This window comes from Anoplophora glabripennis, unplaced genomic scaffold (assembly GCF_000390285.2).
Source record: "Anoplophora glabripennis isolate ALB-LARVAE unplaced genomic scaffold, Agla_2.0 scaffold42, whole genome shotgun sequence".
Classification (NCBI taxonomy): domain Eukaryota; kingdom Metazoa; phylum Arthropoda; class Insecta; order Coleoptera; family Cerambycidae; genus Anoplophora; species Anoplophora glabripennis.
This window is the reverse complement of record NW_019416219.1, coordinates 611818-633557: the sequence shown is the minus strand read 5'-3', so window position 1 is coordinate 633557 and position 21740 is coordinate 611818. Positions and strand designations below refer to the sequence as shown.

At 31.7% G+C, this 21740-nt stretch overlaps 5 protein-coding genes across 5 annotated transcripts; 2 read left to right on the top strand and 3 right to left on the bottom strand.

Annotated features, from left to right (window-relative positions):
* Positions 1-3861: 3861 nt before the first annotated feature.
* LOC108905459 (FAST kinase domain-containing protein 1, mitochondrial) lies at positions 3862-10531 on the bottom strand. Its single transcript, XM_018708330.1, has 7 exons — positions 9729-10531; positions 9390-9676; positions 8275-9308; positions 7803-7953; positions 7569-7692; positions 7262-7445; positions 3862-6083 (listed from the first exon to the last, which is right to left on the bottom strand). The coding sequence occupies exons 1-7, from the start codon at positions 10462-10464 to the stop codon at positions 5855-5857; spliced, it is 2745 nt and encodes a 914-aa protein (XP_018563846.1). The 5' UTR covers positions 10465-10531; the 3' UTR covers positions 3862-5854.
* A 305-nt stretch (positions 10532-10836) lies between these two features.
* On the top strand, positions 10837-11967 carry LOC108905400. Its single transcript, XM_018708236.1, has 3 exons — positions 10837-11154; positions 11211-11444; positions 11747-11967. Exons 1-3 carry the CDS (start codon positions 11002-11004, stop codon positions 11870-11872), a joined length of 513 nt encoding a protein of 170 aa, XP_018563752.1. The 5' UTR covers positions 10837-11001; the 3' UTR covers positions 11873-11967.
* A 308-nt stretch (positions 11968-12275) lies between these two features.
* LOC108905390 (cathepsin O) lies at positions 12276-13722 on the top strand. Its single transcript, XM_018708225.1, has 3 exons — positions 12276-12607; positions 12659-13218; positions 13351-13722. The coding sequence occupies exons 1-3, from the start codon at positions 12392-12394 to the stop codon at positions 13652-13654; spliced, it is 1080 nt and encodes a 359-aa protein (XP_018563741.1). The 5' UTR covers positions 12276-12391; the 3' UTR covers positions 13655-13722.
* A 1634-nt stretch (positions 13723-15356) lies between these two features.
* On the bottom strand, positions 15357-16224 carry LOC108905407 (2-oxo-4-hydroxy-4-carboxy-5-ureidoimidazoline decarboxylase). Its single transcript, XM_018708244.2, has 2 exons — positions 15980-16224; positions 15357-15919 (listed from the first exon to the last, which is right to left on the bottom strand). Exons 1-2 carry the CDS (start codon positions 16170-16172, stop codon positions 15603-15605), a joined length of 510 nt encoding a protein of 169 aa, XP_018563760.1. The 5' UTR covers positions 16173-16224; the 3' UTR covers positions 15357-15602.
* Positions 16225-19299: 3075 nt separating this feature from the next.
* LOC108905387 (vacuolar protein-sorting-associated protein 36) lies at positions 19300-21116 on the bottom strand. Its single transcript, XM_018708220.1, has 5 exons — positions 20952-21116; positions 20706-20898; positions 20312-20640; positions 19869-20249; positions 19300-19683 (listed from the first exon to the last, which is right to left on the bottom strand). The coding sequence occupies exons 1-5, from the start codon at positions 21045-21047 to the stop codon at positions 19510-19512; spliced, it is 1173 nt and encodes a 390-aa protein (XP_018563736.1). The 5' UTR covers positions 21048-21116; the 3' UTR covers positions 19300-19509.
* Between the last annotated feature and the right edge of the window lie 624 nt (positions 21117-21740).

Below are 21740 nucleotides of genomic sequence, written 5' to 3'. Positions count from 1 at the left end.
GTACATTGTTTTGTTTTTTCTTTGATTTTTTGTTGTAAATGCTTTTTTTAATGAATAATACCAATTCTTGCAGTTTTCAATTAGTTTTTTTTTATTTTATTTTTCTTTTTATTTTGCTAAATGTCCAGAACGAAATAAATGAGTCGGCACAAAAAGATCCGTTTCATTTAAAAAACAAAATCAAGTATTTGAGCAATAGAATGTCTCGAAGTAGAGTTGGATTTAAGTAATTTTTTTCATATGTGGCTCGACATCTTTTTGTGGCGTACGTTTTTCTGGACGTTTTACATTGGTGATAGCGCGCCCTCTCTTCTGAAATCCTTCTCCTCTTCCGAGTGACCACGACAACGAGCACGGCACGGCTGTTCACAGCCCTCTCTTTCTATATTGTACTTTTGTACTTAGAGCGTAAGTGTGATGATATTATTCCTTCGGGAAGGCTTGTGTAATGTTAAAATGTACTTTTTTGAACAATCTTCCTTGGGCCCAAATAAGCAAATCCTATATAATTAGTATAGGCATGTGTGATTTTTTTCGTATCATAGTCATTAGTATTAGTAGCGTAGTGGTAATGAATAAGATTAAGTAGGCAGTTCTCAGTAGGTCTGAGTTAAAGCATAAATACATTTTCGGTAAGACTGAATCAAACAACACATCTGTTCTGGTAACGAACTTCTTAGTGATAAAGCAAATGCAGAGCACCACTGAGTTGTGGCCAAGAATGCTGTATATTTTTAACGAATTTCACTTTTTAAAATTACAATTCTACAGATAAGAGGATTTCTCACACCCACATCTCCAGATATCAAGTCCATTTTCCGCAAACGCACAATTTTCGATTCTTGGTCTCAATTTTGGGGTCTGTCACTTGAAATATGTTACGTTTACCTTCATGTCAATTAATCTAGGGAACATAACTCTATTTAATTCAGGTGGAGCGTGTACATATATGTAGTTTCCTCTCTGTTCACAGCTCACTAACTGCACACTCCTTTAGCTTATTTGTTCGTTAGGCCAGGATAATTCCTATTTGCACTTTCACAACATATTCCTCAATTACTTGTAATTTTTTCTATATCTAGAATATCGAGAATTATGTTAAACATTTAAAATATTTTTAGCTGTAATTTCTCAGGTTACTCGCTATGCGTTTTGCTTGTGTGACTGTAATTTTTAAAACTATTTTAATTTCTAGTCATTACTTAAGTTTAGGTAGAAACTTTTAACAAAAAGTTACAAGTAACATGTACTCTCTATAGTTATGTAAGAAAGAAAAGTGTTAGTGAAGTCGAAGAATTTCCACGGGAACGTTTAAGAGACTTCATCGTTGATTTATAAGAGAGTTTATTTACTTTTAGCATACTCGTCCACCGTTTATCCTGGCTGACTCGAGATGCCCCGTTTGTCAGCGGCCGGCGCAAGTTTTCTAGTCCTGTTTGTTGTTCTCCTCCCAGAGGGGCCAATACACTCTCTGCACAATATCTGTTGTTAAACGCTGCATGGGTTGTTTCAAAAATAATTTTTATACGTATTTGCTCATGTTGTAGATGATTATTGTTGTGCACTGTTAAATGCGCCATGCCGCAATGTCCACTCTTGTAATCCCCGTTTGCGCTCGAACAGAACCTCTTTAACAGACTGTGATTATCGGAAATGCCTTCCCATACCCCGATGTTATCACTTTGCACTGATGGTGAAATGCTCCGAAGCGGTTCCAACTCACTCCACATAATTTGCAGACTTTCGGAAACAGGTACACAATCGAACAGTAACATTTTTCACATATTCTACTCGACACTCACTCGTTAATCGCTGGTTGCTGCATTTTCCACTACAAACAGTGTAGAACTCGATGGATGTAGACGAGAACAGACTCATTTCTGATATAAATATTTGGAATAGAAGTTAAAAAAAAACGTAACATTTGGTTTTCCAAAGTTAAAATACAAAATAAAAAAAATACTTTGTTTTGTTATCGATTCATTTCTTTAATTTTAATTTCTCCATTCCAAGATTTATATCACAGCAGTAAACGTTCCATTTTCACCTATAATACATATTTTCAGCCTATAATTTGACAGTGAATTTTTCAGATGCATATTATAAAAACAAGATTCCTGACTATTAGTGGTGACTCTACTTATCAAATATACAATGTATGAGAAACACGAGTTTCATAAGCAGCAAAAACAGTGGTATAATTTTTTTATAGTGCAACTTAAAACAAGTTTAAAACTCAATGTAATCTCGATATGATTTAAAGTAGACGATGTAGAAATTATTTGATTACAATTTTCAAAATTCACTGTTGAACGTTTGCTGTCAACTCGGTATTCCTCTCTATATTTTTTATAAATCACATAATGTGTCTTCTTCAGCAGTTATCTTCTAAAAATCGTCTTTAGTTGAATTTATGGGGATTGAGTTATGACCCCATAAGGTAATGTTAATGTGTACGAAGACTGACAATTTCTAAGATTTTTCTCGTGCGTTACAAAAATGTAGTAAAATAAAAATCAAAACTCTAATCAAAACTTGCACAAATAACAACTTTATTTTTCTAAACGAGAAGTATTTAAAGCCACTAACCATTAAGACCAACAAAATTGCTCAACTGCATTGCCAAAGAGCCAAATTAGGTTTTAAATATTTGTTTTATCGTTAGTTTAGAAAATCCAACATATCGTAATGAACGTGAAATTGTTACCAATTAAGATAGAGAGAGAGACATAAATCCTACAAATTGTCAGACGGCATAGAAATGCTCTCCTTCACCACATCTCTTCGCGAAAGAAACACCAAAAAAAGTTAGATTATGTGTTGTACTATAATATAAATATGTAACTGTACTGACTGTACTAATTACACCAAATTTCCTTGCTTTGTTGGCTGGATACTGCGGACCAAATTTTAAAATAGAAAGCCTGGTCCGCCCCACCGACCAAACAGCTGCTTACGTCATATTCTAGTCGTTTTATATAAATATTGTATTTTTATGTGCTTTGTACGTCCCTAATGGTTGTAAAGTTGCCCAGAAACTTTTCTTGTATCAAGTGAATCTGTCTCAACTTACGGTTTCTCCTAAGACCATATACGAAAAATGAAAACTGGTTTAATCTTTTTAAACATTTTACATTAATATCCTCAGTTCAAACAATAATTGTAATAATGAATCCTTCATAATACCTTTGCAAAAAAAAACATTCAGTCCAAAGAAAAATTACTAAAAAAATTGAGTTCAATAGGAACGGACGTTTGAAAGAGATTTAAATCAGACTTCAATTCTTTATATTCACTGTTCGTAATTCGACATAGTTTGGTGTAGTTCTGGGCAATCGATTGTAAAGGTAGTATTAGGTATTTGTTAGGACTGGCAAATTTCGAGTTTATCAACATATATAATATATTTAAGTGTTTTCTTGTTGTGAAGCCGCACATGAATTCATTGACCCATGTTATTCTGGCTGTAGGGGCTATGTACATCGGACTCTAGCCCCCACAGTCTCATGGGTCTTCCCGGACACGCCAAAATAGCATAGCTGCTTTGTCCGTAATTGTTCCTGCCATTGGTCGCAATAGCAATAGATTTTTGTGTGTTATCTGTGTATAGTATCAATTCTAGAAGCTGCGCTGTCAGACAGATTGACAAGAATTCCTTAAATCATCCATACCTACTCTGAAATTCTATTTTAGCAACTTCCTATTACCTTTTCAACACATAAAATTATTATGACGATGATAATAGTAAATCTACATTTTATTATAAAAATGCACCCTCCCAAGTTACCAATACTACAAAAAATTAAGGGATCGAATTACTTTTGTCAAACTGTACTGTCTGGCAGCCTAGTGTCCTGCGAAGGAGTTTAAAAATGGGTAAGTTTTTAATATGTGTTAGATCATTCGACACATATCTATGCCATTTTTTAGGATGGCATTTTGTTGTTCCCGATAATGTGCTTCTTTTCTTGCTTCCGCTGTGCTGCTTGAAGGCAGATTTTTTAAACATTTGTCCGTGTATCGTTACTAATACGCTTTAGCCAGCCCTGGTGTAGTTGCTAAACCTACAGCTTTTGCTTAAGCTTAAGTCTGTCATGGGAAATAAAGGATATGACACAAAATTAAAAAAATTCATATATAGGATATTAATTTCTCGACGTCTTCTTCTTTAAACAATTAGAAGCAGCATGCCAATACTAAAGAAGAAAATATACGATGACATACATGTACATTTTTTTGAAATATTTTACATATAAAAAGTTTAAGTTACCGATACAATAAAAAAAAGGCTTTAAGAAGCGTAGTGGTCGTAAAATTTTGCGTTTTATCCTTGATTTCCCACAACATTTCTCTCAAAGACTGACGCATTAGTATGTACTTATATCCGCAAAATTGAAGGCAATATATTGTGAGTAATGTAATATATTTTTGAGCTATATTTGTTAAAATACATAATCAAGTGGATCGAGTGTTTAAACAAGAGTGTTAACGTAATAGTGGCCTAAAGGCTACGCTGCTTGGCCTAGTAGTGTCTCTGCGTGCATGCTCTGCACCCCCCACCAAAGTGCACGACACTTGTTTTCTTGCGGCAGTGGACAATAAAGCTAAACTCCACTAGTTGTCAACTAAACTATCCAAAGTATTTTCAAAGTTGTTAATCAAAATGTTATAAACTTAGGTGTAACTCTTTCCCTAGGGCCTTTATTTCACGGAGGGCAGAATAAGAAGAGCAACTTCATTGTGTGAAAAACCGTAGTTTGATGTTAGTTGGGCATGATCGATGTTTCTTAGTAAGGGCCCTGGGCAGCAGTTTTCTTTGGAGATCGAATTCCGAAAGATTTATTTTGTATATGATCGTTAATGTTTAGTATGTGTCACTCGATTATTATGGAGCACATTATCTGGCTAAAGTCTAAGCATTCCATGTATACACTGTTGGTCATGTTACAAGAATAATTTATATGTTGATGTAATAATATAAAAGTATTTTTAAAAATCGAAAAAAAATTAAACCGTTGTAAAGTTCGGCTGCAAGGTCGGATAACTATTTGATTGATTTAGCTGTTTCTTTTATTGTCAAAAAGTTTCTATTTTTCATAGGACAGTTTCTTGTTATATAAAATAAGTGTGCCTAGTCAATAGATTTCGGGTCAATTTAAGAATTATTATAGAATGTTGTGCATCCAGAAATACTGATTGATGATTCTATTCAGTTCTCAATTAAGTCTGATGGGACAGGAACATGGGGAACGTCTCCGCCTTTTTGGATATTTTGCCAAAGCTTTCCTATTTAAGCCTTAAGGTGCGCTCGTTCCCTCAGAAAATGTTTGGTCATCGTTAAAAATTGACTTTTATATTTATTTATTTATTTATTTAAGTGTCTCTTTAAGTACAACTTTTGATGATTAAGTCATATCAGTTTGTTATAAAGCGTGTATTTATTGCAGTGGTGTATATCTAATAAAGCATTTCATTTGCTTCAAACATAACTTATTTGATTGCTACTAACAACCCTTTCCTGCTTTTCCTGAACTTGTAATAACACAGTAACAAACCCAGCTCGATTACTAAACAAACTGACTTACAAACGCCTGACAAGAAATTGCCAGGATACAATATTAAGACTCCTAAGGTAAGTAAAGATTTTATTTCAAAAACTACTAAAACAAGTTATACATCAATGTAGTACACTCAAAAGAGTAACAGTGATTCAATACGAATCCATTCCAAATTATTTGAGAAAATAATAATAAAATTTTCGATTTGTTAATTTACAAAAAATTATCCATAAATCACTCGTGCGTTCACAACACTAGGAAAATGAATTGGAAAAATCATTCAAAAACGTTTATTGTCACCTACTAATTACGTTGACTGTATTTTTCCTACCGTTGGGCCATATCAATTTCGAAATATATTCCAAACGCTCCCCACCGTGAACCAAGTTAACCCATTCACTAAAGTTTACGACGGCGACTTCGTATCCAAATATTTCCAAATGCCTTTTCTGTAGCTGGTATGTTCCCTTTAACTGTACATGAAAACGGGTGAATGCACGTTGTCGCAAAAGTAAAATGGCTACCCTAGAATAACGATTTTAACATTAATAGTATTAATACCACTACAACCCGCATTTTGAAAATTAGTACAATTAATTATTGGTTGATACTCAGCATTGTGATTAATTATGACCTTTGAAAATGTCCTTAGGAGCACAAGGAAGCAATCTACTCAATTTGCAGGTATAATAAAAGTATGTCGATAAACATAGTACAGTGTATCTTACTTTAGAGAGCACAGCATTGCAATATTTTGTTTGTTTCTTGTCTGTTTTAACCCAAAATGACCTTAAAAGGTAGAGGTCACCAAAGACTACTATCCATACAAGGTCTATGATGGCTATGGAAGAAAACATTACATCCCTTTATATGGTTTTAAGTATTTCCATTTTACAAAATCTATTCTTTCAATTCAAAATAAAACGCTCAAAAACTTAAAAAAATTCAACATAGAAATAGAAATAATAAAAGAAAACAAAAGAAGTTTAAAGAAAAAAGAATTCAATCATAAAAATACAAAGAACAGCACTGTTGTTTGTCTGAAAATGGCCTAATCCTAATAGATATCTTAGAGCATATACTACTGGAGGCAGCGTCCCAGTGACCCAGAGTGTAGCAGAGGTTGTAGAGTGAGAGAGAGGTATAGGAGGGTATGTGCTATCTCTCTTTAACAGCACGCGAATGGCTGCCGTCTTCTCCCTCTGTTAATGACAGAGGCAGCTGTTCACGGCAGAACCAATCGCATGCTGCTAGAGAGAGATAGCATATACCCTCCTATACCTCTCTCTCTCTCTCTCTACAACCTCCGTTACACTCTCGGCCACTGGGAAGCTGTCTCCAGTAGTATATGTTCTAAGGTAGATATGACAAGTCACCCCATTCTACCCTTTCTCTCACTCTAAAATATATGGTGGAAATACGAATGCTTATCAAAACGAGAGATTTTTGGGACAAATTATTTTTAAATAAGTTTAATTTTTTTAAATTAATTAACAATTACAAATTTTGCATTAAAAAATGTTTTATTTTTTTTCGTAGTTTAATTTAAATCAGACAAAAAACAAAAAATTATTGTGCCGTTACTCTATGAACTGATACACCCTGTATGTATGTATGTCTTTCCCAAAGATTTAATGCAAGCAACTTTGTATGCAACTCCTAATTAAAAAACTTACAATTCCTAAGAAACAACTTAAACCTACCTTCTCTTTATCTCGGGTGAGTGTGATGGAACAATTTCTTCCTTTTTGTTAAAATTTACTGCAAAATTTATATGGTGCCCATAAGGAGTTATTACACATTCAGAAATATATTTCTGCGTTCCCAACACCTGTACTAAATATTCTTTTATCCTCTGCTGAAATTTATTGTCCATATTTTTTAACACTAAAAATAAAATATATATTAGTTGCAATCACAACATAAACTACAAACGTAGAAGAGAGAATTTGGACAAAAATAAGTTAAGAGAAACGGAAAATCGTCAAGGCTGTGTGGAAAGGTACTTACAATTTTTTTTAGTGTCCTCGAGATATTTTTTGTGAAACCACGGAACATTATACTCGGGGTACTCCAGACAAACGGCTCTGTTCAACATCATTAATACTTTCCTCACACGCTGAGGATACTTATCCTAAAATATTACATTCTTGTAAATTTTTTATTTCCATATTTCCACCAAAGGGTGGGGTTTTTAGCAGCACTTTGACAGTCACCAATGTAAGCTATGAATACGTGTTTTACCTTAGAGTAACAATTGTCAAGCTCAGTATCCAGCTTCTCTAAGAACTCCACGTTAAAAATCTGCTTCACAAACGAACTGGGTAACTTGTTAAAGTAACTCAAAGATAAAGCGCTTTGAAGGAATGCTAGACCGCTTAAACGTTCTTGATCTCTGAAATAAATAAAATGATATATTTTTTCATCTCATTACTTTCTAGTAATCAAACTCTCTTTTTTCGTCTAGTCAAGATGTACAGTAATTTTTAATCACTATTTCCTAAATTTGTCATCAACAAAGTATGCTTATTTAAAAAATTATGTAGCCGCCATAAAAGTTATACCACATAGAAAACATTTTAGTTGTATGATTAAAAAAAAATTTTTCTTCCAATTTTTGCTTCTCTGAAGGGAATTTAGATACAAAAAGAAATTATTTGTTAAGGAGAAATTGGTCTAAAATTAAAATACACTTATTAGCAGCTCAAATACTTACCTAATAATTACATCAACAGCAACATCAAAGAATTCGTTTCCATTAATGGGATGATAAGCCAAGTAGTAACACAAAAATAGAAGTTTCTCGGCATTAAAACCAAGAATATTATCTTTGTATTTCGTAACGTATTCAGTACATCTATTAATAAGTTCCGGTATCAAACTCTGCGTGGTCATGCAGATGTGGCTAATATTTTCTATAATTTTTGACGACATAAAATCAATATTTTTATAGTTTGAGAATAATTTTTCTAATATTTTGTCATCCGAGTCGTGTCTCAAGACATACGCTTTTAACAACATACTGTCCTGTAAATAATTACGATCATCGACTTCTAATAGATACTTTGTGCATTTATTAAGTAATATTTTAGTGCTCTGAATTTGTTCCTGTGAAGCGCAACTATTTCCACTGTTTAAAGGTGATATACTATGAGATATTTTTAAACAGTCCGATGCTTTAAAACGATCCAAATACTCTTCAAATTTATTTAAAAGCACTCCCAAAATGTCCATATCTTTACCTTTTCCGTAAAGTATCACAAAACTTAGATATCCCGATATTTTAGTAGGGTTCAAAAATGGGTCTGTTAGCAAAGATTCTCTTATAAGGTTTATAATTCTAGACTCAAATTTATAATGTCGGTAATTGTTAATGTCAGTATTAAAATATATGTAGTTTTGGCACTGTTTTAAAATTGATTTTCCATCAAATTTTTCTTCTAATATTCTAAGAGATAAATTCCAGTAATTTGCACACACTTTTGGATCGGATACTTTTACGTAAGAGAAAATTTTTCTCAGTTGAATTAACTCTTTGTAATTTTGACAAATATTTAAATACTTTGGCATGTGGGTCCGAAATTGTATTCGGTGCAATGGAGATGAAAAGTAAATCAAAGAAGAAAACAGCCTCAGCCTTGTCAAATTCTCAATTGCCCCAGGTTCTTCATCTAACTGATGTAAAAATTTTGCAGAACATCTTTGAATACTGTTCAGTATTATTCCAGGTTCTTGATTTTTGAAAAAAATCTGGAATGTAAATATTTAGGTACCATTACAAACATTATCGCACGTATAAATTACATGTACAAATTATTAAACTCATCTTACCTCATACAAAACTGCAAGTTCTTCTATATTTAGCAAATTAATTTCATCCTTTAACAGCAAAATACAATTCGATATCACTTGAATATTTTGATACCTCCACTCTGGATAGTTTAAAAGCAAGATTATTTTTAATAATGTCGAATAATCAGCCCCCGTTAATTTTTTCTTATCCACAAATTCTGTAACTTTTCCTTTATATTTTTCTAACAACTCGGTAGTAACTAAATTATGCAATTTATTTAGACAAACAGCTAAGTTATACAAGTCATGCACAGAATTGCACTTCTCTAAAAAAAAAAAGATCAATAATGTAGTACTATTACACAGTAATATGCTTACCTATATGATTAAAAACTAGTGGTGCGATAGACAGTGAGAGGTAGTACGGTCTTACGCTATTCTCATAAAAAATAACTGTTAAAAATTTAGTACACTGGTCTAAGCAAAAGTTTTTCAATAAATTATCTCGAACTTTTAATGCTAGATTTTGCATTAACATGTCCTCCATTGAAATTCCTAATTTATTTAAATAGAGGATTACGTAACTTAAATAATTAGGATCAAATTTATGTAATTCATTTCGAATACATCCTAATAAAGAGTAAAATCCTTCATTTTTCTTTAAATTTTCTAAAAACATATTTAAGGCGGTCTTACTAAAACCATTAAATTGGAAATATATTCTCTGCAAATCTGTGAGTACCAAAATAGTTTGCACAGCATGTTTATCTTCATATATATTTTTGTATTTCATAACTAAATTTAAAACTTGTTCAACAGAAACACACGAGTTCAGCTCTGTTATTATGTCATCTTGATGATTCTTAAATATAATATTTCTAACATTTTTATTATGATCCAGTTCATTTTCTTCAAAGGGAAAATCTTCATACAAATCCTCATTGTCACTACCTATATGAAGAAATTTACTGCCAGCTTTATTCAGAAGCCTTTTGCTTACTAAAGACGATCTAATAAAGTTTATAGTCATATTGGTAGTTTTTAAAATAGGGTAACTTCTCATTAAAAATCCTTTGCTTCTAAAAATAGTAGATAACACATGAAACAATTTCATGTTTGATTGGCATTGTAATATATATTAAAGATTTTCAAATTTCTGAAATGAAATAAGGTTATGTTTACAATCATACGTTTTCTGTTAACTGTCAAAAAACAAAACCATCTCTAAATAAGAAACAAATGGCTATTAGGTTTGTGGGCTAAATAGGTATGTGCCTAAAAACGCATATGTTATAAGCTATAAATTTGGAGGAAGAAGATAAATAAAAAATGAATCAAAACAAAATCAAAAACTGGAAGAGGTAGAGAGAGCCGTTATAGTTATGCAGCCAAGTATACACAAGTATTGTATTGTATGTTGCCTTCCGAACAAAATTTTAAATGGAACTGGAAGGAAAAAAAATAAAAATACTTTTGTTCAGTTTTGTGGTGAGACTGTTTCCATAGGCTACAGTTGCCCACGGTCCGTAAAAAAGATACGGACCGTGACAGTTGCCTACCTGTTAATTGTTAAATAATTTTTCCGCAGTTTAGTTAGTGCAGTGCGAATATTTTGATATTTAGGTTAGGTAAACATTTTTCAGAATTTAATATGAGAAATATAGAAATAAAGGCATATGCAAGAAATTTACAGTTGTTAATTAAAAACGTGAGGTTCATTAGTAAATCCGATGGCCAAATAATTAAACAGCACGACACTTTCTTTAAAGTTCCCCAGGGCCGGTTAAAACTAAGAAAATTTGAGGTTATAAGTGCAATTTCAAATTTTAAAATGCAAATAGTTCACATTCCTTTTTTTAGGAGGGAAATGCTGAACTAATCTACTATGAGAGACCCGATACGGAAGGCCCTAAATTGAGCTCTTTTGAGAAAACAAATATTTCTAAAGAGAATGTGGATAGTCTTTGTTCTGTTCTGGCAAAGGCTTTAGGAACAACCGTTATCGTCAAAAAAGTCCGACAACTATTTCTAGTTGATCAGACTAGAATTCATGTAGATTCTGTCGAGGGATTAGGAGATTTCTTAGAATTTGAGGTAAAATAATCACAGTGTAAAATCAGTTTACAAAAAATTGGGTTACCAAATCTCTACAGTTAAAGTATCTGGTTTTTACAGCAAATCTTCCACCTCCATCACAAATGACTATAAAAAGCAACTACAATAGTTATATTTTTTGTAGCAACCTTACTAAATAAGAAATTATACAAGTGATTTAGACGAACAGTAATATTTTCGTAAAACAAATTTTTTTGCACTGGACAATTAGCAGTTTAAAATTCAGTTTGTAAATTTTTAATTCTGTAGAAGTTAACCATCCATTTATATTTTCATGACAGGTTGTTTTAAGACCAGACCAAAGTCCAGAAGATGGGGAGAAAATAGCATTTGATCTGATGAAGCAGTTGGAAGTTAAAGAAGAAGACTTAATATCAACTGCTTATGCTGACCTACTAAATAGATAAATCAGAAAATTAAATGGTGAAATGGACTATAATTTTAAGATTTATTACTTTTAATTTCCACGTCTAGAAATAGAAAAATATTTTAAAATTAGAGATGTAATGTTTCAATAAAAAATTTTTGTCTGAAAATAATTTCAGTTATAGTCTATATTTTGATTTCTTAGAAGTTTTAAGTGAAAGGTGAGTTATTTGTCAACATACCAAGCAGTTCAATGATAGGCATATTTTTGTATGCAATTTATTAAAAAAGGAATTAGGTATTATAAAATAAATTAGCAAACTATCACATCAAGTAATAACAAGATTTAATTTTTACTCGGTAGAATATCAAATATAAAATAATTTTTAGTAAATATTTATTTATAGAAATCTCTCTTGTCCTTAGTCCACCTCTGTTCTCAACTTGAACTTTGTTTATGTTTAGCAATTTGATTTCTGGTGTTATCTACCAGCATGCTTCACACATAAATGAGAGAATAAGAACTGTATGTAAAAACCATAAAATGCTTATTTATATGTATGTGGTTAACATCTTTTACAATGCCAAATACAGTTGAAAGATCAAGGAAAAGGTGTTGTATTGAATTTCTTTGTTGTACACTTTTACTTTTATTTTTTATTCCAATAAGAATAAAAAACTTGGATGAAGAAGAAATACAATTTCAAAACTACATTGCAACTTACAACAAATCTTATAACTTATCCGAGTATGGTGAGAGGTTAAAAGCGTTTAAGGTAAAGTAAAAATGTTGTAAAAGTTGTATAACGATCTAGACTTGATTTTAGCATTCTTTAGAAAACATAAGGCAACTGAATTTAAATAAAACCAGTAACACTGCTAAATATGGGCCTACAAAATACTCTGATATGCTCCCACAGGAATTCCACGAGTTAAAATTATTACCAGACGTATCTAATCAATTACAACGAATTTTACTCCCACAATACTTTAACCTTAACTCCGATGAAGATAGTTCAGAAAGGATAAAGCAAAGTGTTAGTAGGAGCATACCTGAAAAAGTCGATTGGAGAGAGAAAAATGTCGTAACCAAAGTAAAGAGCCAACAGTCGTGTAGTGCATGTTGGGCATTCGCTGCTGTTGGAATGATTGAATCGGTCAACGCAATCGGTAGTGGCAAGTTGCAGAGCCTCAGCGTACAAAACATTATTGACTGCGCACCATTCGATGGCTGTGATGGAGGCAACGTTTGTGCACTCTTGAGCTGGATGAAGAGGAGTAAATTCGTAATAAGTAAGGAAAGTGATTACCCTTTAACTTTAAGGAACGGAAAGTGTAGGAAAATGTCTACTGAAGGTGTACACATACACGATTTTATTTGTAAGGAGTAAGTATAATCTATTTAAAGGGAAATTGATATGTATTTTTAAACTGAGACTTAGATAGGACGTATACATAATTTTACCTCAACTGACTGCACTACATTTAGTAGGGTCACTACATTAGTTTATTTTTATAGTTTTGTAGGTGCCGAAGAACAGATTCTGTATTTCTTAGCTGTCAACGGACCTGTAGCGGTTGCCATTAACGCATTATCTTGGCAACACTACATCGGTGGAACAATTCAGTTTCACTGTGATGGGAACCCTTCTAAACTCAACCACGCCGTTGAGATAGTCGGATATGACCTGACTAAAGACGTTCCCCATTACATCGTTAAGAATTCCTGGGGAGAAGACTTTGGAGATAACGGGTACTTGTATGTGGCCATAGGGAAGAATATGTGCGGATTAGCTTATGAAGTGGCAGTGGCTATTATTTAAAAATGAAATCGCTTATTGAAGAAATATGGTATTATTTTTGTTCTAAATAAAGTTATAAAATAATCTTATTCGTGGAAGTTTTTACTCAATAACACCAACTTCTGTGTATAAATCAAGATGTTGAAGTTGTCCACTATCTGCATGGCATTTTAGGATTAATTGGTGAAGCAAAAAATTTGAATTCAGGTGTTCAAAATAAGAGAAAATAATCCTAAAAATTATTTTCAGGATACGCTTCACTTTCGAAGCATTTCGTGTATACTTCAATTAATATATGACTTTGCAAATTGATGGTTTCAATTCAGGATGTTCATGTTTTTTAAAATATCTGTAAAAATGTTTGATATAGAATAATGAAACAGTCTAACAATTTATTCTTGTTTAAGGTAAAGAATCCACCGAATTTGGATATACAGTGAAATTCGATTATAACGACCTTCAAGGGACCGTTTGTTTACGGTTGTTATAACCAATAGACGTAATAAGCACTTACAAATATTTTGTTTAAAATTTTTATAGAAAAAATGAGAAATCTACAATATAAGTCTTTAAGTATCTACATGTATTGCTTTGTGTTGAAAAGATCTCGAGCGCTTCATTTTCGATTAATTGTTTAGGAATAGAGACTTTACTTTATTTCTATCCTTCCAAATTATTGAAATCGTAGTGCGAAAAGCCACATTATTTTGCTTGCTTGTATTAGTTTTTCCGTTTTTTAATCTCTATATTATACAGGGTGTTTGCAAATAAGTGCGAAAGATTTTAGGGGACGGTTGTCAAAGATATTTCCTGAAAAAAAGTTCATATAAACGTAGGTTGAAATATACTTCGCTTTAGAGATACAGTGTTTAAATTTTTATTTTTTATTTATTTTTAATTATTTCAGAGGTTTAAAGATATTGACTCGAAATTTGAAAAATGCTTTGGAGGGATAAACGTACATTTTTTACTAGTTCTGTAACTTTCGTTATTGTTACCAAACACTTCATTAAACCTAATATAACTTTTCGAACTACCCGTTTTGCCAAGAAAGTTCATGAATTTCTTTCTAAAAAGCGATTTTAAATACAACCTAATCATGAAGTCCCAGAATGATTGGAGCAAATATCTACCCCCTACTATCACTAACAAATTGCAAAATTTCTATGCGACTAACTTCTTCAATTCTGTCATTGTTTTTCTTGAAAATGTCACAGTTAGAAGTAGTGATCGAATTGTCAGAATATCCAGTGGCGTTTTCAGTGTAACCGGCTCTCAGTATCTCCACTAACGTATTTCTATTTTTACCTTTAATTAGATAAATTATTAGTCTAAGTTTCATCGTTTTGTATGAAATGTCTACAGACATATTTTAGACACGGTATTTTTTTAATTTCCACCCCCTTTTGGCTTTAAATCGTACAAACAATTATCCACTAAAGTTTGTCCACATACTTAATTAACACCCTGTGTAATAAATAAAAAATGTATTTAAGTAACATTTTTTTTATTGAACTTAAAATTTAGATGTTTTGTAACTCTCTTGTATCTAAAATAACAAGAAAATCCTAAATCTGCCGACTAAATCACAATGGATTCATTCATTAAAAGAGAGGTAAGTGAAAAAACTTAATATTTTACAAAATATTATTTATAAATAAAAATACAAAATATTTAAATAAGAAAATATTCAATATGAATTAACCTATGCAATTTAACATTTATTTAATTTTTCAATAATATTCTTAAATGATTTTTAATTATACATTTAAGTTTAATAAAGGTTAGTAACTATGTTATAGAAAGAAGTACATACAAAAATTGGTATATACATAGTTTTTAAATAATTTCAATTCATTTTGTAATATTCTCTACATTTTCTAGAACTCGACAACTAAATTTATGTATTATATGTTTAAATAAATGTTAAAATGTATTATTATTAAAATGGGTATGCAACTGGCAGAGTTCATCGCACAATTTCGTGTATTCTCAATTTGACGATATTCTTCACTATTCTCATTGTGTTATCTATTTCTTTCTCCTTACTGTTTTGCAGCCTAGATATAATTTCAGAGAATATAGTGTTCACATCCTTTTCTTTATTATCGATAATGAAAGGAAAACCAAATTTTACTTTATAGTTATCGTCCAATTCCCTTAATTTTGTTTTGTCATCAACGGTCAGATGATCACTCCCTCTTATCTCTCTCTTCAGTGGTAACTGACTTGAATAAAAAAGTTTATTTACGACGTCAGGGTATAACTGTAGAATCCTTTCCTTTTCTAATAAAAAAAAAAATTCGAAGTTAATTAGTTATTGACTATTTAAAAGCAAATGTTTACCGTAAACCTTAAGCGAATCCAAGAAGTCCGTAACAGCTTTAATTATATCGTCAATGTCCAAAAACGGTCTGTTTTTCAAAATCGCAATAGCAGCTGCCGGAAAGTGTTCCACTGTATTTCCAAAAATTCTTACAAACGTCTCACTTTCAAGATTATTCACTTCCTCAACCGTTAACTGATGCGTTAGCATCATCTTGCAATGATCTCGAGTACGAATACTAGTCACAGAATGACTGTGAGAAATATCTCTTCGGCCGCCAATATTATACACAACTTGTAGTATCTTCGATCCCTCCCCCTCGGACTACTTTCATTGATAAACTTTTAGCCTCAACGCTTTATGAATATTGATAACTTCCTACACAACTATTAATTATACTCTTACAAGCTTGCTGCTACTTGTCAATTGAGATGTAAGACACTTTTTACATTTTTTTTCCTTAAATAATCTAATTGTATTTTGCAACAAATATTTGCTAAGCTGAATAAAATTAAAACTTGTTCATATCACTTTGTTCTACAAAAGAAACTGAAAATTCTAGTTTCGAGAGAACAAGTCTAATTTTATGAAGTGTCGAAAGCTGAAGATTTTCAACCATTGACCACTGCCACGGAAGCCTGCAATCTAAGCCTCGTTTCACACTTGCCCTTTCACACGTAATTTAATTTTCAAACCAGTTTGGCCGGGATTAGTCTCAGCTGCATTTTTATAATAACAAGAGATGGATCGTAGACGCATTGTGGCTTGTATATTGCCGCAGTCGTAGCAATAAAAAAAAATAAAAAATTAAAAATATTCAAAAAATATGAAGACTAAAGCTTTGTCCCTCTGGATAGGTCTGGTTCCAACGAGTGATATAAAGAATGCAATATCTACTTCTAGCAAACAAACATTCAACATAGTTGGCGTACAAATATTTAAAAATTTTGATTTTGATTTGAATTGACACATCCTGTTCTTTTCAATGAAACCAGACGACTGAACCCGGCAAGCACCCGGTAAGTGTGAAAGCGTCAATACAAAACTACGCACTACTACTACTTTGGTCACCAGTTAGCCTGTACAACCCGGCAGCCGTTCGCCGGATAGCTCCTTCTGTCACGTGCGAAAGCTGCCATAAGATTCTGTACATCTTGCTGCCGGGTAACCGGATCCGGTTCCGGCATATGTGCAACAAGTGTATTTCCCTTAAAATTCTTGAATTCTGTTTTAAAATATGATAAAAATACATAGAAATACTTACTAATCTGGTAGATTTCAAATATTTTTAAAATCCTTTCAAGTTTCTAATAAAAAGTATGTTACTAATTTTTATCAAGCACTATGTTTAGTTTGTTAATCTCAGTGTCATTGACCTGTGATATCGGTCTACATTAGGTGCACTACACATCAAAGATCAATCATCTTAAGCGATATGACAACAGGATGTAAGCCAGGCAAAAAAACAAATAGCCGATATAATTTGGTCGAAACGATAGATTCTTTTCTATTCCAACATAAGTAAATCATAAGAATTATTTGAAATGGAAAAAATTGCAATTGGCTACAAAATATACACTCCCATATTTTTTACATAACATTTTAAGTCGCATTATATTCTGTAAACAAGTACTGCTTTATCACCTATTCTTAACATTTATGGATAACAATAAGCCATCAAAAGTAAAAATAAATGTTATGAAACACTATAAATATTTATCCTCCTACAAAAAAAAAATAATAATAATAACCCGATTAACAACAACAGCTATTATTTTTATTCAATATGTCATGATTTGTAAAATCTAAAGCTGATAAAAACTATTTTTTATATTGATCTTTGAACTTATCCTAGTTGTATAAGAAATCCAAATATTGTGTAAAAAAAACACAAGAGAAACATAATCGTACATCCCGATAAAGTTTTTTTGATAACAATTTTGGCCCGTAAAGATAATTGTCTGTTTTACATACATCAATTTTTGGCGTAATAAAAATTATCACAAAAAGTCTTAAACTACCAATATTTAGATCACTAAAAACTAGAACCAGTTCTATTACTTTCAATTCCTTGATCAATTCATTGAAGTTCAATTAGTAAACGTGTAAGATTTCAAATTAATTTTATTCCCTTCAACAGGAAATGAATGATCTTATAAATAGATCTGCCGAAATTAGTGACCATTAATGAGTTCAAAATAATATGAGGTTTTTAATTTAATTGAAACAGTACTCATAATCCAAAATATAATAACGATATTTTAAATTCATTTTTAAGGTCAATAATTATTATGATTAACAATTAGTTTCAACTGCAAATTCAATAACACTTTAATCATGATATAAGAACATGTTCAACTTTGCTGTAAATAAATACAAAAATACATATCAAATTTATTTGAAATGATAACAAACTTATGTGACTTATCACCAAGTTTCCCGATGTTAAGGATTCGATGTGATAGAAGTAAACAAATCTACGCCTTACTTAATAGGTTATATCTTACCCATACTCAAATCATGTTGGTCCAAATGGCTAAATTGATCATTATTCATTCTCTCACCTATGGCAGACTGATGAGAGTAGTTGTTTGCCACAATAACATTAGTTAAACGAATCTATTTAAATCTAAGATGACATTGCGCGAATTTTTTACAATATTATCATTGACCAGAAGTAGGCAATGTTTTGGTTGAGATTAGAAAAATCAGTTTCAGAATTACAATTAAAGAATTTGATTCTGTGTCTGGTGATTAGACATGCGACCCAGTTTGTTTGATATGAATATTAGACAGAATATTTTTCTAATTAGCTTGATAGGATATTTTTTCAATTTGAAGTTCAATATTTTTATCAATGTGCTATGCTCAAATAACATTTTATATAAAAACAATTTTAAGAAATTGTTTTTATTACTATGCAATTAACTTTATAAACATCGTCTGAAAGCACTTCTTTAAATAACTTGCTAAATAAATTAATGCTCCCGATCCCAAATTTTTCGTAAATATGGAAAATTACAAGAATTTAACTTTTGATTTATTCAAAGCGACTATTTTTTGTTTACATTACTATACTAAACTTAAGGTGATAATTTGATCTAAAAATATTCATATTATTTATCAATATTATTAATTTATTAAGATTTTCCAAACGAAAAGGCCAACTTAGTGTTGACAATCATTTTACAATATTATTAATAAGTACTATTATCATATTGACAAAATTTTAAGCAATAAATATTTACATTTGGAAATGTTAGAGGTGAAATATCACGTTGCAAATTAAACGCAGCAGGTTGCGAGTAATAAAAACAAATATAAAATTAAAATTTATAACCTGTGTTAGAAAAATTTATTTTTCAAATAAGTCCTTCTAGCAACGGTTCAAGTGTTCTAGCACCAATGAATTGGAAATTAAAAAACTCAGCTTCAATAAATAAATTACTACTTACATGATAATTTACATATAAAAGTATGAATCTATTATCCAGTCCGCAAAATTTTAATAAGACAGCTCAACAGCAGCATCTCACAAATTATAATTTTATTATTCCTCTTTGGTTAAAAATAAATTGGGGTAAAACCTAAGGCCTTCTATAGAATCATCCCGGCAACACTTTCCATATTTTTCAGCCGTTAACAACCTTTCTTTAGCAAGTGTAACAGAAATGCCAAGTTGTTGCGATAATTCTTCAGCAGACAATGAATTCTGATCTTCAATCTAAAAATGAAAATTCCCAAGTAACCATTCGTTCAAAAAAGTAAATAATTTATTCCATATCTAACTCTTTCCTGGGTTCAGAAGTAAGTACAAATGTACTTTTACAACAGAATTTATATTATCAGATATTTTAAGAGCAGGAAAATGTAGACTGGAGATGAGAAAACTTGATATAAATTACATACCAAAATAGCTGTGGATTCCGCTACACTTTCGTTGTCTAAAGTACTTAACTCCAGCACCTTAACACCCGAACTAAATTCATAAAGTTTCAGAGGTAGACCCAAAGACTCCATAACTCGACACGCATTGAGTATATCTTCAGGCGATAACAACTCCAAACTTCTAGCTCTATTTACACGACAAAAAACGTCAGTCAGCGCCATCATTCCACCCATTTCTTCCACGTGGCTTAGGAGGAAATCAGAAATTTGCTTCGCTAGACTTCTATAATACTGATTATCCGATTTGTAAGAATCCCTTGTCACTGGATCGTCAATACCTAGACTCATTAAGTAAGATTTGAACCTTACGGTTTCATCCTCGGTTATATCTCCTTGCTTTTCCTAAAATTTGCATGTTCATATAATTAACGATATAACTTGCACTTGGAATTAAATAACCATACTTTGATTTTTGTAGATATAGTCCGAGACAGCCTCACCATATCCTTTGCCATGGTCATAAGTTTACTAAGATCCTGGAATGCTACTGTTATACTCTCATCAGTCGCCTTCTGTTTTTCTTGTAAACTCCTTTCAATACCAACAATACCGGTGCGCAGTTTAATAGAAGGCAGTTGAGGTAATGCTGTAGGCATTTCTGGAGTCAAAGGCTCCCAAAGTTTTTTTTGTAAAAGATCATTTAAAATTCCAACAACATTGTTTGCGTAACCTTCTCGAAATGATAATTTAATAAAATTATAATAACTGCTAGATTGAGGGCCTTCTACTATTTCTAAAATATAAATTTCATTATGTGATGTCTCTGACAACCAGAGATATATTATAATTTTAACTTACCTTGAGTTTCTGACAAATGTAATATCACCTTTCGTGATCTACTAAAGCTAAAAGCGCTAGGCGATTCTTCTTCCACAAATACTACTAGATCAAGATTAATAGACAAACATGTTTGTCCCCTAGCTATCGCTCCTGGTCTACCCCATAATATCCTATGTGTCGTAATAATTAATTCACCCCCTTCGAATGAAGTCTGAAATCCAACTAATTCCTGTAAACAGTTAAGTTCAAATATACAATACATACTTTTTGATCACCGTCATATAATCTAATATTATTTTCCACAACTATAGTGGATTCACTATCCAGCAACACGGGGGTAGTATATTTAACGCGATTCATATTTAAACAAATTCATAAATTTCTAAACAAATATAGACATTGACATAACCTCAATTATATGATTACCCCTTGACACTTGACAACGCTTCGGTATTTACATCTAGACCCTCCAGAGGGCCTTTCGATTTGACAAAAATAGAAGCTATTAGTAGCTAATAGGAACCTAGAGTTACTCTGAACTGATATTAGTTGCTAATAGGTACTATTTTTGCCAAAACGAAAGCCCCCCCAGAAGTATTTTGTTCTTTTCTAATTGTAAAAGATGAATAAAACGACAGATATTAGACCATTTAGATGTCAATATTGAACTTGCCTAAGGGATTGCATATTTTTCATGGATTTTTTTTTACTTTATCTACATTGCATTATTGAAATTTTTAGGTTTCTGCATCACGAAACATCAAAGACTGCAATTTACTAATTTACAGTACATCAAACTTGCACTTGAAGGAGAAAAGTGCGTTTTTATTTCTGAAGAATACTCAGAAAATTAAAATAGCTACACTTTTATCAGAATACCCTCCGTCATAGAATCTATTGGTATTGGTAACATTTGATCGATTAATAATTGAACATCCTGTATACGTACATTAAAAAATATTCCTGATTTTTATCTGTACATACTATGCCATATACTCATCATAATTTCTTCAGACAAAAAAGAGACCATTTTAAAAATATTAGTTTTAAGGT

Coding starts and splice junctions, on each gene's coding strand:
- LOC108905390 (XM_018708225.1), top strand. CDS start 12,392: ATGTGGTTAACATCTTTTACAATGCCAAATACAGTTGAAAGATCAAGG. Junction 12,608..12,658: donor AGAGGTTAAAAGCGTTTAAG/GTAAAGTAAAAA, acceptor ACTTGATTTTAG/CATTCTTTAGAAAACATAAG. Junction 13,219..13,350: donor CACGATTTTATTTGTAAGGA/GTAAGTATAATC, acceptor TTATTTTTATAG/TTTTGTAGGTGCCGAAGAAC.
- LOC108905400 (XM_018708236.1), top strand. CDS start 11,002: ATGAGAAATATAGAAATAAAGGCATATGCAAGAAATTTACAGTTGTTA. Junction 11,155..11,210: donor TAAAACTAAGAAAATTTGAG/GTTATAAGTGCA, acceptor TCCTTTTTTTAG/GAGGGAAATGCTGAACTAAT. Junction 11,445..11,746: donor GAGATTTCTTAGAATTTGAG/GTAAAATAATCA, acceptor TTTTCATGACAG/GTTGTTTTAAGACCAGACCA.
- LOC108905387 (XM_018708220.1), bottom strand. CDS start 21,047: ATGAATCGCGTTAAATATACTACCCCCGTGTTGCTGGATAGTGAATCC. Junction 20,250..20,311: donor CTATATCTACAAAAATCAAA/GTATGGTTATTT, acceptor TGCAAATTTTAG/GAAAAGCAAGGAGATATAAC. Junction 19,684..19,868: donor CGGAATCCACAGCTATTTTG/GTATGTAATTTA, acceptor TTTCATTTTTAG/ATTGAAGATCAGAATTCATT.
- LOC108905459 (XM_018708330.1), bottom strand. CDS start 10,464: ATGAAATTGTTTCATGTGTTATCTACTATTTTTAGAAGCAAAGGATTT. Junction 7,693..7,802: donor TTGACAATTGTTACTCTAAG/GTAAAACACGTA, acceptor GTAATATTTTAG/GATAAGTATCCTCAGCGTGT. Junction 7,446..7,568: donor CGAGGACACTAAAAAAAATT/GTAAGTACCTTT, acceptor TTTTATTTTTAG/TGTTAAAAAATATGGACAAT.
- LOC108905407 (XM_018708244.2), bottom strand. CDS start 16,172: ATGATGCTAACGCATCAGTTAACGGTTGAGGAAGTGAATAATCTTGAA. Junction 15,920..15,979: donor GGATTCGCTTAAGGTTTACG/GTAAACATTTGC, acceptor TTTTTTTATTAG/AAAAGGAAAGGATTCTACAG.